The 17580-nt window shown below is 40.5% G+C and overlaps 1 protein-coding gene across 8 annotated transcripts in view; it reads right to left on the bottom strand.

Moving 5' to 3' along the window:
• The window catches only part of LOC117426795 (rabphilin-3A-like), an 83986-nt gene that overhangs the window by 12206 nt on the left and 54200 nt on the right, over nt 1–17580 (bottom strand). For 6 of the 8 annotated variants that reach the window (XM_059033248.1, XM_059033253.1, XM_059033252.1 and 3 more), the window contains exons 4-11: nt 12061–12204; nt 10626–10755; nt 9883–9966; nt 8737–8899; nt 8211–8261; nt 7656–7694; nt 6705–6827; nt 4775–4909 (exon numbers count right to left, since the gene is read on the bottom strand). In XM_059033248.1, the coding sequence (XP_058889231.1) occupies nt 4775–4909; nt 6705–6827; nt 7656–7694; nt 8211–8261; nt 8737–8899; nt 9883–9966; nt 10626–10755; nt 12061–12204 (869 nt within the window). The remainder of the gene's footprint in view (nt 1–4774; nt 4910–6704; nt 6828–7655; nt 7695–8210; nt 8262–8736; nt 8900–9882; nt 9967–10625; nt 10756–12060; nt 12205–17580) is intronic. The other 2 variants (XM_059033254.1, XM_059033255.1) reach the window with 2 other exon arrangements.

Below are 17580 nucleotides of genomic sequence, written 5' to 3'. Positions count from 1 at the left end.
AAATTTATTTGTGTTCAATTATTTAAAAGTTATTGTAACTTATCAAAGTCAATCTTATTTTAATTTTCTTTTCTTTTTTGCAATATACAGAATCAGCATGTCTATACTCTAAGAAATAACCTGTTTCCTATCACTTATAAGCAATTGATTTTATAATGCATATTACATTGTATTTATGATATTAATCTCTGGGGATTTAAGCCGGGTCTACCGCAACAATTTTGGTGACCAACTAGTGAGCAGTCAAAACAGCAGACCACCCTCAGGTACATGTTGCCTGAGCTGCCTGCTTGAAAGCTGAACCCTAGTTTAAAATATCAACTGGTCAGGAATAGCCACCACAAAGTACATACAGTAATTCTGACACACTGTAATATAGAGTCATTCAAAGCTATCATCTTAAATAAAACAGGGGCTCGTCCGGGATTTCCCATTTACTGAACACTATCTGTCTGGGATAGTTTCCCCTGCAACAGGGCGTTGTTGTCTGGGAAAGTACAGTTAGAAAATGGTGCGCAAATCCTTTATAACCCATAGGCAACAGTGTATATCCACATGAAAAGGGCTCACGGTGTCCATTCAAAATCATAATAAGATGTCAACATTTTGTAAAGTATGTAAAACATGATGAGGTAACCATTGGTGAGAAATAAACACAACATTTAAATTACAAAAAAAAATGGTGCAACAATAATGAACATGGTAATTGATCAAGTCTTTGATATTTTGTGTATCAAAATCCTTTACAATCTGGTAGGGATGCTAATGAGGTGATCCACGGGATGCAGTTTTTTCCTCCTCTCCTTCAGGTTATTTGGTTTTGCTTTAGTTTGATAGTTACATAGAGGACAGTGGCACACTGTGGTCACAGGTTGTAACAGCAGTTATTCTAATCTTGGATCTTGCACAAAATAAAAGAAATATTTATTTCAATGGAAAAAGTAAAAAACAATTTAAAGAAATTAATAAATAAATAAAAACAATGGAGCTGAAATCAACATGATTAAACGTAACTTTATTATATAGAAGATTCTGATGATATTTAGTTTACAAAAGTATATGAAATAAAACAATAATAAAACATTTATAAAAGTGCCTTGTACTGCACATTAACATAAACCCCCAAATTCCAATAGACACAAAAACATGTAATCTGAATTAACCCAGCGCTTACACACAACAATAATAATAATAATAATAATAATAATAATAATAATAATAATAATAATAATAATAATAATAATAATAATAATAATAATATGTATTAATTGCTCTATACATTTTATTTTAATGCTAGGAGGAAACACTAGATTGTTGTATTTTGTAGAATTAACAAGGTTTTTAAATCAAAAAATGTTCTTTGCATTTGAAGTCACAATGAAGCCAAACAACTTGATTTTCAATAAAAAGCAGCTCACTGACTACTTGGAAAAAGCCTTAAATAATCTACTGGATAATACTTTCCTAATTATTTTACTCTCTACCAAAACCCAAACTCCCAGAAGCATCTCTTCCAAGCTCTGTCAGTCAGTAACCAAACCGCTGCTTTCACTGTGACCTGCACTGTTTTCAGTGATGACTGCTGATCCATCATGATCGAAAGTAGAGCTTTGAATTACAAAGCCGTTGTTCACTATTTGAAAAGAATACCATTAAAAAACCAAATGCTTACTACAACGTAAGAATCTTCACATAGGAGAGTGATGGGAACAAATATTACACAAGACTTAGTGACATTGTTTTGGTAGCTCCACAGTATTTACTGTAACAGTACAGTATTGGGGCTGTTGCTTGACATATCCCAGTACCGTTTTGTATGGTAGTTTCTCTGTGTCAGCATTCCAAACACCATAACTCTAGCATCTCCTAAACTCTACACTGATAAATGTGATAAGATGTTTAAATCACACAGAGCTGATTTAGAGCAGGTCTAGTGGGGAGGAGACTGACAAGAAGTAAAGCCGTCATTCATTGTGCCTGACAGAGCTCAAACACACTAGATTACTGGTGTCACGATTGACTGAGCTTGTCTTAGATCTGACTCTCCTGTCTGCATTGGCTGTGCTGCTCTCAATGATTTACAAGGGCAAGTCCATGCAATGGTGTTCCAGTGGCAGTTCAATAGCTCTGTATTAAAATAGGAGCATCTGCAGTGAGATGAGGCTACCAATGGCCCCACAGGGCATTCCAGCTCAAGTGGATGAAATCCTGGGGGCTCACTGTTAGTGGTTGATACCCATTATGTGCTGCAGTAAAGGTGTTGAATGCTTGCAGAAAAAGAGCTGCGTAAGTTACGCCCTGCATGGTGTCTGCAGGTAGTAAAAATGACCATTATAGTTAACTTTGGCCCAATTTTTCTCATTGTGAGGGTAGACCTAGAAGAAAAAGGTTTAGTATCACTTTAAATCCTGTTTCAAGGACTTTCCGACAAAATTGAATTGCAGTAGTTGATGAACGTCATCAATGTAAATGGTTGAGCAACTCTACCCTGGTCCGTTTGAGCTGGAGTGACCCAGAGCAAACATTTATGAACCAAGACACTGGTAATCCATTGCAGTACCATGGTACCAAATCAGAACCACAGAGTGCTATTAGTTTGTCCTGTAAAGCCAACTGAAAGCAGCTGTAGCTTCTGAATATAGCAGGTTATGCACAATGGTAGGTCAGAAATGATCATTTATTTGTTATTTATTTATTTCTGTATTTCTCTTTACACAATGGACAGACTGTAATGACACAGTGCTCGCATATAGACATTATTCAACCCTATTAACATTAAGCTGTAATGATAGCGTGACTAATTTAGTAAAGTCAATGATCACACTTTCTGTAATTTCACATTTTCATTTTTCTTAAAATGACATTTATTTTAATATTGTCTTTGTTTTCAACAGGCTGACTCATTTTTACTCAACCCAAGCTTCCAAAAGCATGTACGCCAAGTGAATTATCCAACCTGCTTTATATTAGACAAAATGCAGCAATCCTTCGTAGGTTTCAAAGAGCATTGAATGGCAAGTCATGCTGGAGTTAGAGGAACAAGTCCCAGCCATGCCTGGAAGTGAAGGGGAGCGAGTGTTGCTTGTATTGCTTGTTGGGGTCAGTAGGTGAACAGCATGCCTGTTGGATCAGACAATGAAAACGGATGGGCCAAAAATTCCAAGGTGTTAAGAAGAAATGCAGGAGTCTTAAGAAATAGAGGGGAGGAAAAGCAAGCCAGCAGAGCAGACACCTGGTAAGGGAATAGCTAGGAACCCAGTCAATACTACAGCGAAACACTTTCAAACTGATTCTCCTTCCAGAACTTTTACAGCTGCTTTCACAGACCCTGATTAGCACTAATCTTGGACTATCCCATGTTACTTTAGGTAAAGTAGGCTGAGATTAGTGCTAATCTGGATCTGTGAAACTAGCTGTTAAAGTGAACTTTATACTAATATCTGTATAAATCCCAAGTAATGTGAAACATGAAAACAAACACCACCCCTTCCTCCCTTTCTTGCCTGGTCAGTATTTCCTCTTAATAGGACACTGACGCTGTCACCTTTAGAATAAATCCTTAATGAAGTTAAAGGCTTCCCTAAAGGCACTGAATTTTAGTACATCAATGAATGAGTTTTGGATGGCATACATAGCAGCTAATGAATGGTACACTGTACAATGAAGACCCTGCCGTAAGTGTAAGTGGTATAAAACTAGTGAAAAACAACTTAGTAACAGGAAGGAGCAGTTCAGCTGCCATGTGGTGTCATGCTAGTTTGACACTGTTAACACAATGCCATTATTCCTCTCTGAAACTGCCTCAAGTGAGGACCAGAAGTTTCAAAATGATAAAAGTGTAAGTCAATCTGGAAGGCCAGTTGCTGGTATTAATGAAGCAGGTATTCCAGTCGTGTTGTCTTTTTAGTACAAAATCCTAAACTATTTCCATTTCAGCCTCATTTCAAAGTTTACCAGTTGAATAATTTGCCCCCTCGTGCTCCAAAGCCAAGTCTTTGGCTGACAGATAGCAATTACCTGGATACGCTGGGACCTAACTGTTGTGTTGCCGCATTCTTCAAAGCCACCGTTTCACTCTTAAATTAAAACAGCAGGGCAAATCTCGGTTGGATTAGTTTGACATGTCTGTAAAGTGTTCTGAGACAGTCTGAGTGAGTGGATGTTGTAAATGGATTTCCATACTTGCAGTATCTGTGTGTGATTGGTTTGTGATGGAATGGAGTGGAAGCTCTTTGATCGTTTTTAGTAATTGATGGAATTTAGAAATGTTACATTCTGCTAAGAGTGTGTTTGCTTTAATAGAATGGAGAGTGTAATAGGTACACCACAGGACTGCTTGGCTCAGGGTATATTAACACATGCTGTGGTATATCTAGCAGACTGCAGAGGACTGAGTTTTAGTACAAGAACAAGCCACGGGGAACAACACAATAAAAAAGCTCATATCACACTGAAACCAATATCACCAATGAACAATTGACGACATCACGGAGTGGTACACTTTTGAATGTTCGAGATCAGGCCTCAAACAGACAGCTTTGTCCCTGCTCATAGTTAATTAACCAGATGATCCACAGACATGTTATTGCATCTTTGCATACCCAGCAAAATATAGCATGCTAGCTAGGTAAGCCACAGCGTGTTTGTATATACTGCAAATATAGAAAACAATGTGGACAGGCACAGTAAAAGCAAGAAAGCACCAGGAGCAGAACTTAGAGCAGACAGAGCAGCAAGATGTTCTGGTCCATCCGTTTTGATTGGCTTTACTAACCTACAGGGCTCCTGTTGACCTCACTTTCGGCTTCGGGATCCCCCGTGCCGTACTCGCTCCCGCTGGGGGCAGAGCGCAGCTCGTGGGGCTTCCGGCCCACCGAGGGGTAGCCTCCTCTGCCAGTGCTTTCCGTACCTGCAAACAGACAGCACACAATGTGACTACAGCAGCTCTTACTTCAAGGAAGAGCTCTGGATGTACATTGCAAGAAATCCCACATAGAACACATTGCTATTTATTACATCCATGAGGGGCAGTGTTGCAGGGGGACAGGTTAATGGTTACACTCTGGTGTGCCAGATTAGAGATAAGACATGTTTCAGAGAGCTCTACTGAGGGTGTCTTAAAAAGTCACCAGGATGTAGCTTTACTCCGTGTGTACTTTTGAGTGAAAACAGTATCTACCAATACACAACTAAGGAATCATTTAGATATATTTTTTGGTTTGGGGTAGTTTTTATTATTATTTTTAAAAGGACAGAAAAACACACACACACAGATCAACCATGAATGCAGACCACAACGCTTAGAGTAAAAAGGCAGACAGACAGACGGAGGGGAAAAGACTCCTTGATTCCACAAGAAAAAATTTATAGACATTTTCTTGGCCTCAGAATCAATACACTATCTTGGTATAAGCTGAAGCTGACGTTCTGCAAACAGTGAATGAATCTTCCACTTTTTTTGCTTCGTTGCAGTCTCAAGAAGTTTGGTAGTTTTTTCACAATTACTGGTTCAGCCCAAAGTCAAGTTGGTTTCAAAATGAAAGCAGTCATGTTCATCCAAGTAAAGCACCAACTCTTCAAAGGAGGCCAGTTGTTTAGAAATATGAAAATAAACTTTGTAAACTCAACAAATGAGGCCTAGTTGTTGCCAATGGAGACGTGCAACAGCAGGAATCATTCTCCCATGGGGCTTTTAAATTGCACATTTTAGCTAACAATCGATTAGTTGTCGATTAATCAATATAATAAACACAAAATACAAACAGTCAGTACTTCAGTTACCAAAACAGTCTGGTATACAGTTTCATTTTAAAAGTTTTTAATTTACTGACTATTTCACGGTAGACCTGGATCATTACTACAATTCCTTAACATACAGAACATAAAAGATGTAAGTTCAGATTTAAAAGATTAAAAGAAAATGTCAAATGGCGCATCTGATAAAGGTGCCCCACATGGAGTGCAGGATGCGCCCTTAGCCTGGACGTCACCGGTTCGAGTCCAGGCTATTCCACTGCAGACCGTGGACGGGACTTCCCAGGGGTCGGCCGAGCACCGCCGGCGGGGGCGGGGGCTTAGGTCGGCTCACCGCACACCAGTGACCCCTGTAGTCTGGCCGGGCGCCTGCGGGCTTGCCTGTAAGCTGCCCAGAGCTGCGTTGTCCTCCAACGCTGTAGCTCTGAGGTGGCTGCATGATGGGCCTACAGTGTGAAAAGAAGTGGTTGGCTGACGGCACACGCTTCGGAGGACAGCGTGTGTTCGTCTTCACCGCTCCCAAGTCAGCGCGGGGGTGGTAGCAGTGAGCCGAGCCTAAAAATAATTGGCTATTCCAAATTGGGAGAAAAAAATGATAAAAACAATTGGCGACTACTACATTTTTATAAAAAAAAGAATAAAAACCCTAGTTGTTGAGAATAGCAATTAAGAGGTATGTACAGTATAAGAGATATGGTTGTTAGAGATGAAGACATATAGAATGAAATCAGGTTATTGGCAATGGAGACATACATAAGATATCTGATAGCTTGCAATGAAGACACATATACAATCTAGTTCTTGGCAATGAAGGCGTACAGAATAAATCTGGTTGTCAGCAATGGAGATACAGTAATAGAGCTGGTAGTCATCAATGGAGCCGCAAGAGATCTGGAGAGGTGAACACTATCATGATGGTCAGAGGCAGGTCGCTGGGTGAAGCCCCTTACCAGCCTCGGACCTCTGCTGTCTCATTCCTTTCCTGCCACCTCGATAGGCACCGCCAGCCTCGTCCTCCTCCGAGCTGTATCCCCCTCGATCAGTCTCATGGTGGCTGGCATCGCGAGATTTCACTACAACCAGGGAACAAGGGGGGTATTCACTCCTCCACCAGAGGCCACTGTCAGAAAGTGCCACCTTATCTGCGTACTTTGCTTTGAAATGATAGCTTCAGTTTGGACTTGACTTTAAGCTGCCCGACATGCAGGTTCAGTTTTACACTTCAATATCACCATTGGTGTCTATTTGCTACATTCTACCTTATCTTTGGTGCAGCACACTCTAGAGGAAAAGGCATCATTTTGGCAGTACAGCTATATACAAATGTAGCTCCCATCTTAAAACTTGAAAGCCACTATTCTACTGTCTGTTTGTAACATACAGGCATACAGTAGTTATCTTTGTACTTCCAACCACAATTTACAGTATGGCGATTCAGTATAATATGTCAGTCGTTCATGGGCTTAGAAGCAAACACACACATCACTATGGCTCCAGTTTATCAAAACGTTTTATTCCAGTAACATTTGAACATGCTTTTTTATGATAATGCTTTGTGTTTACCATACTCCTGTGTACTTCACTTGGCTGCTGTATATTTCACTATGTCATGTTTTTACCATGGTTATCCAAAGTGTGGCACACTGGAGTAAAAGGTTCTGGTAAATATAGAGACCTAATAAAAATGTGAAAAATAGATGTTGATTGATCAATAGATACAAACTGATACACAGAAAGGCAGTCAGATACAGGGTAAAGGAAAGACAAAAAAACACACACACAGGGAAAAATATAGAAATAGAAATATATGTATGTGCATGAGCTGGGGATGAATATTTGTTAGCTACTGTATGGACAGCCAGCTGAAATGCAGAGAGGTTTATGCATGGATTTCCACAGACCTGATCTCCTGCCCCCAGCTCTCCTCTCCTCTGGCTCACCTGTACAGAAACCAAACACTTCACTGGCTTCCAAAACATGCCAGGTCAAGCCGCTCCCATGCAGAAGCAACAGTGGGGACTGTTTACAAAACATTGTGCTACAGCTTTTAGTTCATGAAATCCTGTCTGATATTTATATAAAAGCTTTAATCTCAATTTTTTCCGATTGGCCAATTCAGCAGTACCGGACTGGTTGCTTTCGTCGGTGCAAAGTATCGATTGGTTGGTTTTGGTTTATAATAAAATACATTTGGACCAATTGTGTTCTTGTTTAGTATTTGCATGTCCAGTAGATGTGAACTGAGCTTTCAATAGAGCAAGTCAAAATGAAAAAGCTGGCACTTGCGCACATTGATTTTCAACTTGATTCACAGGTGATGCTGTGACGTTCCAGCGGGCATCTACCGTCTGACAGAAACCCGCTAGAGTTGGAAGCTGATTGGCTGATGGTACCGAATCCAATGCCTGGTTGTATTGCTGCAGTGTCTCAGTGTATAGGTGTGTTATCAAGCTTACCTTGGGGCTGCTGCTGCTGCTCTGTGAGCTGAGGGGGAGCCTCTGCTGGTCCTGAGGAACGAGAGACAACAACAAAGATAATAATTACGGTATATACAAATATATAGAGAGAGGACTCTGTTCTAGAGTTACAAATAACCAACATGTCCTCCTCAAGTGCAATATACACAGCACTCCAAGAACATTCATGGAGTATTCGGTTTAAACTGCATGCATGTTTAACCCTAAATTAAAACAGCTGGATTCAGGGAATTACATTCCTTAAATCAAGCTCTGCACCTGCAGCACAATTTGGAACAGTGACTCGCCTGGTCAGCCTGTCGTTGGGTTAGAATAAATGCAAGATACAGTAGAATTCAAACTGAGATCCAGTAAAAACAAATATATCCTCTCAGCAGGAAAAGATCTTGGAAAAAAATATGGAAAAGGTCTTGAACTCAAACAGGTCACAGGAAAGTATCAACTGAAGGACTACACCAATGAAGATTTGAGGTATTCTTCAAACACCTGTTCAGAAAGTCCTCACCTCGGCCCTGTGCCCGCGGATAGCTGCTGGCTCTCTGCTCCTGAACGGGGGGCTCAGCAGAGCCGGCTTCCCTCGGCTCTTTCTCCGCACCGATCGGCATCGGGGGGGGCAGAACCTGCTTGGGCAAGCCCTTGAAGAACCAGGCCCCAGAGCGCTTCCACACCTGAGCAAACAGTCAGTCAGTCCATCAGGTATTCAGAGAGCCACAGAAGGGATGCAATCCACTGGTAACGATACTACTGCATGCATTTCATAGGGCCTGTTAGACCCCTGTTAGACTGCACTGTGTGATATGTATGACCCCTGTTAGACTGCACTGTGTGATATGTATGACCCCTGTTAGACTGCACTGTGTGATATGTATGACCCCTGTCAGACTGCACTGTGTGATATGTATGACCCCTGTCAGACTATATTGTGTGATATGTATGACCCCTGTTAGACTGCACTGTGTGATATGTATGACCCCTGTCAGACTGCACTGTGTGATATGTATGACCCCTGTTAGACTGCACTGTGTGATATGTATGACCCCTGTCAGACTGCACTGTGTGATATGTATGACCCCTGTTAGACTGCACTGTGTGATATGTATGACCCCTGTTAGACTGCACTGTGTGATATGTATGACCCCTGTCAGACTGCACTGTGTGATATGTATGACCCCTGTTAGACTATATTGTGTGATATGTATGACCCCTGTTAGACTGCACTGTGTGATATGTATGACCTCTGTCAGACTGCACTGTGTGATATGTATGACCCCTGTTAGACTGCACTGTGTGATATGTATGACCCCTGTTAGACTGCACTGTGTGATATGTATGACCCCTGTCAGACTGCACTGTGTGATATGTATGACCCCTGTTAGACTGCACTGTGTGATATGTATGACCCCTGTTAGACTGCACTGTGTGATATGTATGACCCCTGTTAGACTGCACTGTGTGATATGTATGACCCCTGTTAGACTGCACTGTGTGATATGTATGACCCCTGTCAGACTGCACTGTGTGATATGTATGACCCCTGTTAGACTGCACTGTGTGATATGTATGACCCCTGTCAGACTGCACTGTGTGATATGTATGACCCCTGTTAGACTGCACTGTGTGATATGTATGACCCCTGTTAGACTGCACTCACCTCCCTTTGTTCGCTGCAGATCTTGCACAGCCATATGGAGCCGGGTCGACTGCTGCACTGAATTCCACACTTTGTACAGGCGTGCTGCGGACAGACAATCACACTGTAGGGCTTGCATATCACAGCTGTGTGTTAATGACCAAAATAAGAGAAATTATTTCTCCTGGTGAACAAATACAAGCTGAGAAATGTATTTCCAGCAGATTTATGAGTCATGATACATGAATACAAATATTTTTAATAATATATATATATATACACACACATACATATACATACATATTTAGAGATACAGTCAATTCTCATTAAAACAAACTCAGATTAGACGAATTTCCTGATACAACAAAGTTTTTAACAGTCCCGCTTATTGTAAATAACATCTTATAATATACATTGACTTCACACAAACGTCCTGTTTGTGGGAAATATTTGAGTGCTGTTTTGAGGCTGCTGATCCTGCAATGCCACAGTGCTCACGCATCAATGCCATTTCTACGAAGCAGCGCAAAAACATGCACTATCCTTGCAGACAAAAGTGGAGGTATTGATAATAGAACAGTTGTTGCTGGTCCCTTGAAATTTGTATTAATGAGAGGTGGCGGTATATTATTGTTGGGATACAGACAACACAGCAAAGGTAACTATAAACACTGCAGGATGTTCTGTAACATTGTAGGTGTTATACTTTCATTGAATAAAGTGTTTAATGCAATCAGCCATGACTGTCTAAGGGCTCTCGGTACCTTCTTACAGTCCTCGCAGACGACAGCGGCTGCCCCCAGCATGCCGAGCTGCTCCCCGCACAGAACGCAGCGCGAGACCCCGTCCCCCAACGCGTTCTTCTTCATGTCATCCAAACGATCCACCAGCCGTCTGGAAGCAAGCGAGCCAGGTTACACTGGGCACAGACACACACACGGCACTCTCACAGAAACCTGGCATTCAGCTTGGCCCCTAATCCAGTAAAAATGATTGATCTCCCCATATAAGCCTCTACTGACTCTCCGTTCACTGGAATTTGAGAGTTCTGTTCAGCCCACTGATTACAATACAAGGAGCTCACTCACCTACTGCTGATCATATTAGTGCTTAGGACACAACACCAGCTAAAGGACACAAAGACAGCAACACTGGCCATCACTTTTACTTCAATCAATCAATCAATCGATCAATCAATCAATCAACACCTTTATTGATCCAGAGGAGTCAATTGAGAACAATTTCTCATTTACAATGACAACCTGGCAAGAGGCTCACAACACCACAGCAAACAACATCAAACATGGAGTAAAAAAAGAAAAACACATAATCATGAAACATATTGAACTTCCCATTTAAAAAACATCAAGGCATGTCAATTCTAAGTTCGGGAAAGATCAGCTGAGGGTCGAGGCTTCATTTCAAAGTTCATTCCTCTTTTGAAAGCTGCTTTGAGACCCAGAGTTGCTGATGGTGCACATAGAGTATGGTAGTGCATGACTAACAAATAACACAAGAACACATCCTTCAAGTAACCTGAAAAATCATAGGCAACTGTAAAAAACATACTCGGAAAATATATAGCAGGACTCGAGACAAAACAATTAGTAAAACATTTTGGCGAGCAAGCCTCTATTACATTTTACTGTGATTTAATGCTTTCATTATTCCAAAAGCCACTACTGAGAACCTCCAATAAAACACAATAACAACTGTATTTCTGCATCTAACCATTCGACTGCATTAATGATTCCAAAAAAACATTTTCTTGATGGATGAAATATTGATTCATTTCGCGAACCTATTTCAGAAGTAAAAATTGTTATGTGCTTCTATTAAAATAATATTTTATGCCCGCTCTCAGTCTTCCTTTATTACTGTTACTGCACTCATGAGTATTTGTCAAGTTTGATAAAGTAATCGGCATATCTGAGTGTTTGGTCACAGTCTCTGAGCAGGACTGAACAAAGGTTAATAAGGCTAGTATATAAATGACCACTAGGGGTGTGCATTGGTCATTTCTATACTGGCCTAATTATAGAAATCTCACCTTGTTCAGGCTTGCTCAAAGACTGCCCCAAAGGTGACTTGGGGCGTCAAGGTTTGGGCAGCTGTTGTAGCTGATGAGAGACAGCGTGTTTGAAGTAGGGGCTCTGATGAAGATCAGTTGGCCCCACGCTCACTGGCAGACCAGCTCACCCAATGCGCTCCTGCTCCATGGCTTCCATCTTCTCTGCCCTGGCGATCACACTGTTGATGATCGCCTTCTCCTCATCAGTCAGCTCCTCATTCTTCCTCTGCCTCTCTGTCTGGCTGGAGTGGACTGACCATCCCGTTCCGATCCTGTCACAGACACAGGAACAACACATTGCAACTGCTCCAGAGCTGCGAGAACCTGATGTATAGGATGTGTGTGTGTGTGTGTGCATATATATATGCACATCCACAGATTGGTTCTCAGGAGGATAAATCATCTTAATTTTCTTAATATTTCATTTCTTACCAGTTTCATATCCTATTATGTATGTTCTGTATGATTTTCCATAGTTGTTTCTGATGGACCTTTATTAGCCATGTATTGCTTCTGAAAAGACTCCTCAAGGTTAAATTGTGGTGAAATGATGTACACATATTAGCGTTACACTGTGCACTGTGCGCCCTCAGGTGAAGCATTGTCCTCTGAAGCATGTGCAACACAGAATGCTTCCCCCATCTCACTTCCCCTCAATCAGACTTAGGGAGTCTCTTCAGAAGCATGTTTGTGGGCTACTTAGTAAGCAGAGCAAATAATAATAATTCAGAGCACATATAACAGGATATTAAACAGGTAAGAAATACACAACTTGAGTGCTTAAGAGACTTGAATTACAGTTCTTTTTTTCTGTCATTTGGCTAATAAGAGCTTTAGTACTTTAAAAGAATTTACAAGGGGATTCAACTTTAAATAAAAAAATCTATATATCATATTTTTATTTAGCTTAGCATTTTTCATTCATAACAGATCTGCACACAATAATCACATTAAATACACCTGAAGTATTTAGGCAAGGCTGTGCATATTGGTTCTAACTATTAATATGAAGAGCTGTCAGGCTGTTAGATAAAGTGCTGAAGCACAGGTTACACAAATCTACTTTCTCCTGTTGGTACTTGTGTTGTTCTATATTAATAATCCCATTACTTACTGCTACTCTGTCTTGTTGTATTTTCCTTTATAGAATAAAACCAAGTTTGGAGGATATTAATATGTTGTTTATTAAGCCACATTTACTCAGACTGGACCATTTCTTTTCAGAGATGTATACAGTATATGCTTGACAGCATAGCATCACCTTTTCCTGAAAACTGCAGTAGAGCTACTGTATGCACCATCTCAATCCATGAGCCCTGGTCACAACTACTGCATGTACCATCTCAACCCACGAGCCCTGGTCACAACTACTGCATGCACCATCTCAATCCATGAGCCCTGGTCACAGCTACTGTATGCACCATCTCAATCCACGAGCCCTGGTCACAGCTACCGTATGCACCATCTCAATCCATGAGCCCTGGTCACAACTACTGTACGCACCATCTCAATCCATGAGCCCTGGTCACAACTACTGCATGCACCATCTCAATCCATGAGCCCTGGTCACAGCTACCGTATGCACCATCTCAATCCATGAGCCCTGGTCACAACTACCGTATGCACCATCTCAATCCATGAGCCCTGGTCACAGCTACTGTATGCACCATCTCAATCCATGAGCCCTGGTCACAGCTACTGCATGCACCATCTCAATCCATGAGCCCTGGTCACAACTACTGTATGAACCATCTCAAACCATGAGCCCTGGTCACAACTACTGTATGAACCATCTCAAACCATGAGCCCTGGTCACATTTACCTCTAAATCTTCTTTTAACTGGCTTTGAGCTTGTCTGGAGAATCCAGGACAACATTTTTTTTCATTCAAGTCATGCGACAGCCCCACCTACTAGACTCTACTTTTATATAGAGAATGGGTGGGGATGGCAGAGTTGAAAGATCACACCGTGACATCATTTGAATGGAATGAGGAAGACTGTTCACCCAGCACTTTGGACTCTCCAGACAAGCTCAAAGTCAATAGAGCAGATTTAGAGAAAAAAGACTCAATATGGGAACAACACAACCACTTAGAATGATTGCAAACGTCATAAAATAGTAAGAGAAATGTAAAAACAGTCATTCTCAATTTCCTTTTCTATAGTACATCTGTTCGTTATACAGAGCATCCGAGCAGGAGGAATGAAGAGAGATAGACTCAAGAAGAGAACGAAGCCCTTGACAGGAGATCAGTGCTAGCGAGCTGCAGCCCACTCTACTGCATTGCTCTATCAATGAAACAGGCCTGGTGATTAAATGCACAAAACATTTTTGAAGTCTCAAGAGAGAACCAATGTCAGCAATGTCAGCAATCTGCAGAAACACTACATTAAACAATAATGAGTAAGCTTTTCGCCAAGCTTATTGGGATTCTGTGAAGCACACTCAGAAAACATCAGCGCCTTCCATTAGAGACAGGCTCACTTCACACACACACACACACACACACATAAAAGCAAATTGAAAGACAAGCAACTCAATTTCCTGGGCTATTTTAAGAGTGTACTCCTGAGACCCAAGACAAAATACTGCAGTTTTATAGCAGACCAACTTCACCAACTTGAAACAACAAAGCCTGTTTGTAGTTGTACATCTCCCTGCTGAGCAGAACAGCTTACAGGTGTCTGTACCTGGAGAAGTAGGCAACCATGACATAACAAAAAGTATACTTTCATTCAAATCTAGAAGTGATGTTTTCAGCTTTTCTATACATCTCCTCTGATTTCTTGGTTATAGGAATTATTGGAGTCACAAACTCCCCAGCCTTCCAATCGCTGTGTCTCTTCTGAGTGACATCATTACTACTCCCATCAGGAAATCATGAGCCAATCTCAGAACAACACCAGGAAATATTTATTTAAAAAAAAATAAAATAATAATTAAATACACTTTTTCCGTGAAGGTTGTTTTTCATAACCAAGAATAAGAAACAAGCATAATAAATAACATTTCATTGAAGATATGATTAACTAAATTATGTTTTTTTTTTGTTCCTTAAATGAATTAAGGCTGTTTGATCCCTTAAAGTTGAACTGTAATTATATTTGTGGAATGCACCGTATAATGTTGCCTCTATTGGTTGATGGTCCAAAACAGCTCCAGTGGCAGATGTGCTTTTTAATACAATTATATTTACATTAGAAATCATGTATAAGAAATCGTGTTTTCTTGCTTTCTTAACACGTTGCCTGTAAGGTGTCTCTTATTCCAAGAAGCATCATTTCACTGTATGAGCAGTCAGAACAGCATGAGATGACATTGTATACATTAGAGACACCATACACACAAGTATTACATTAGTGTTGTTCAATGTATCAAGTAAATGTACATGGTTACACATTGACACATCCTACACTACATTCATTAGTTAAAAACACTGGCTTTACAGTGACAGCAATAAACCCCTAAAGGCATACGCATAGCTTCTTGCAAAGGAAAAGCAATACAGACAGAAAAGGTTAGAATACAGAAAGTGATAGTACTTACTGTTCCTTTTCACTGGAGAGAGGATTGAGGCAAAATAAAGGAAGGAGACAGAAAGAGGAAGATGATTAACAACACAGCAAGCAAGGTCAGCTTCACAGCAGTTTAAACAGTGACAAAACACAGGAACAGCTTTTTAACTGAGTGCCGGGACGTTCCTTCAAGCTCTAACAGTCTTTCAAATTCCATAGGACTATTTAACAGTCTTGCACTTTGAATTACAGTCAACCAATTTGCCATTCTGGAAGTGTCTATTGTCATAGCTGCTAATGGTGGTCACATGTTAATTAAGGCTCAGCAAAATTCTTCTTCCATCACAGAAGTTGTAATATAAAAGATGCCCACTCAATAAAGCTGCTGTTACAACATTTGGCCACTGTGTAGCACTCTGGGCTAAAATAAATGCTTTTAGAATAAAATTAAAAAAAAAAAAAAAAAACATTGCAAGGGTGGAGAATAAGAATTAGTAGGTTAGAATAATCAGTTACTCCAATATTTTTTTATTAAAATGTGTTAAATCGCCAGCAATCACAACAGTCACATTCTTGCATGCACAGATTGTTGACCTCTTGATGGTCTGCTTGATGCTGGAATTCAAAAGCCTCAAGTTACTGTAGCATGTGAAACGTGCCTCCTATTGGCTGCAGCCTGACGCAGGACCTCACTTGTAAGCACAGCCTTGTTAAAATACGGTCTTGATGAGCTGAGCTTTTCAAAGTGTAACCATGCAGAAAGCTTGTTTGGCAAAACCCGTCCCTCCTGCCTGGGAGTGAGCCTATACCAGCACACAACTGCAGAGCAGTATTCCACTGCAAGCCACATCCAACTGCTTCACTGCAGCTTCATTTAATGTGTATTGAGCCAACAACATCACTCCAGTAAATCTTGCCTAGTATGGATTACCAATTGATTTTCAATGGCATTTTTGAGGAAGTGAAGAAAGGATTTGATGAACGCCTTTTGGAATCTGTTCAATACTGCACTTCCTGTCATAAACGCCGTTAACACATGGAAGTTGCTTCTGGGAGTTGTAAATGGGAAAACAATTCTGTTTTTGTTTTTTTAGACTACAGTTCTTCTTGTGCTTATTTTTTTGTTTGTATTTCTACAGAAAAATCTAAAACATTTGAAATGTTTGACATGTATTTCTTTTACAAAAACCTTTGGCTCCTTTCTTTCATGTTTTCAGACTGCATGCATGTGATATCTTCAGGTCGCGGTGAACCACAAGTGTAATTTGTGGTGATCCAGTAGCATAGCAGTATCTGCAAGGAGCGATCAATATAGTTTCTTCACTAATAGCTTTAACAGGGATGGAAATAAGACTCCCACTGCATAGCAGTTTGATCCATTCCTAGTTTCACTAGGAGTTTAATAAAAGACACACCTGATCTTGTTACCTACCTGTGGCTAACCAAGGCAATGGGATGCAATAGGTATCTTATTATCATCCCTGTTCAAATACAATACAATTTTAAAATCCAATTCACCTTTACCATAATGTACGTGTGTTTCATATAGAAAAATATCAAGTTGGTTATTTACAACTATCCTCATGAACGATCTTGGAGTATTGTTGATATAACAAGTATTACGTATGGAAAAGAAAGTTACTTCTATTTAACATCTGAATTCAGAGGATTACTTCTCCTAGATAAAGCTCCACATCTTCTTGGCACCGCAACGTAATCTGCACAAACTGATTATTCTGATTGAGCCCTGCACAGAAATCAGGTGCTGACAATCAGATGAGGGTCATTGGTGTTCATCAGGCTAATTTACCATTCAAAAGTGAAACCTGGTAAATTAGCCCAATCAACACCAGTGGCCTTCAACTGTGGGGAGCTCAATCCGAACCATCACTTGGTGCAGCTCTACTTTCAACACTTAAACTTGGGTAGCACTCCTTTAAAAGCCATGCTTCTAGCAGCCAGGAGAAATACTCAGTAAATCCAATCCTGTGACACATTAATATCAACAAAGATCAAATAGATGGCAGTGGGAAGTTTGAGTAAGAGCTGTAACAAGTTTATTATAAGACACAGTCCTCCATCATTATAGCTGATGTTCCCCTCCTCTATTCCGTCACTATTTGCTGTCCT

Source organism: Acipenser ruthenus, chromosome 11, assembly GCF_902713425.1.
Source record: "Acipenser ruthenus chromosome 11, fAciRut3.2 maternal haplotype, whole genome shotgun sequence".
NCBI lineage: Eukaryota > Metazoa > Chordata > Actinopteri > Acipenseriformes > Acipenseridae > Acipenser > Acipenser ruthenus.
This window is presented reverse-complemented; position numbering and strand designations above follow the sequence as displayed.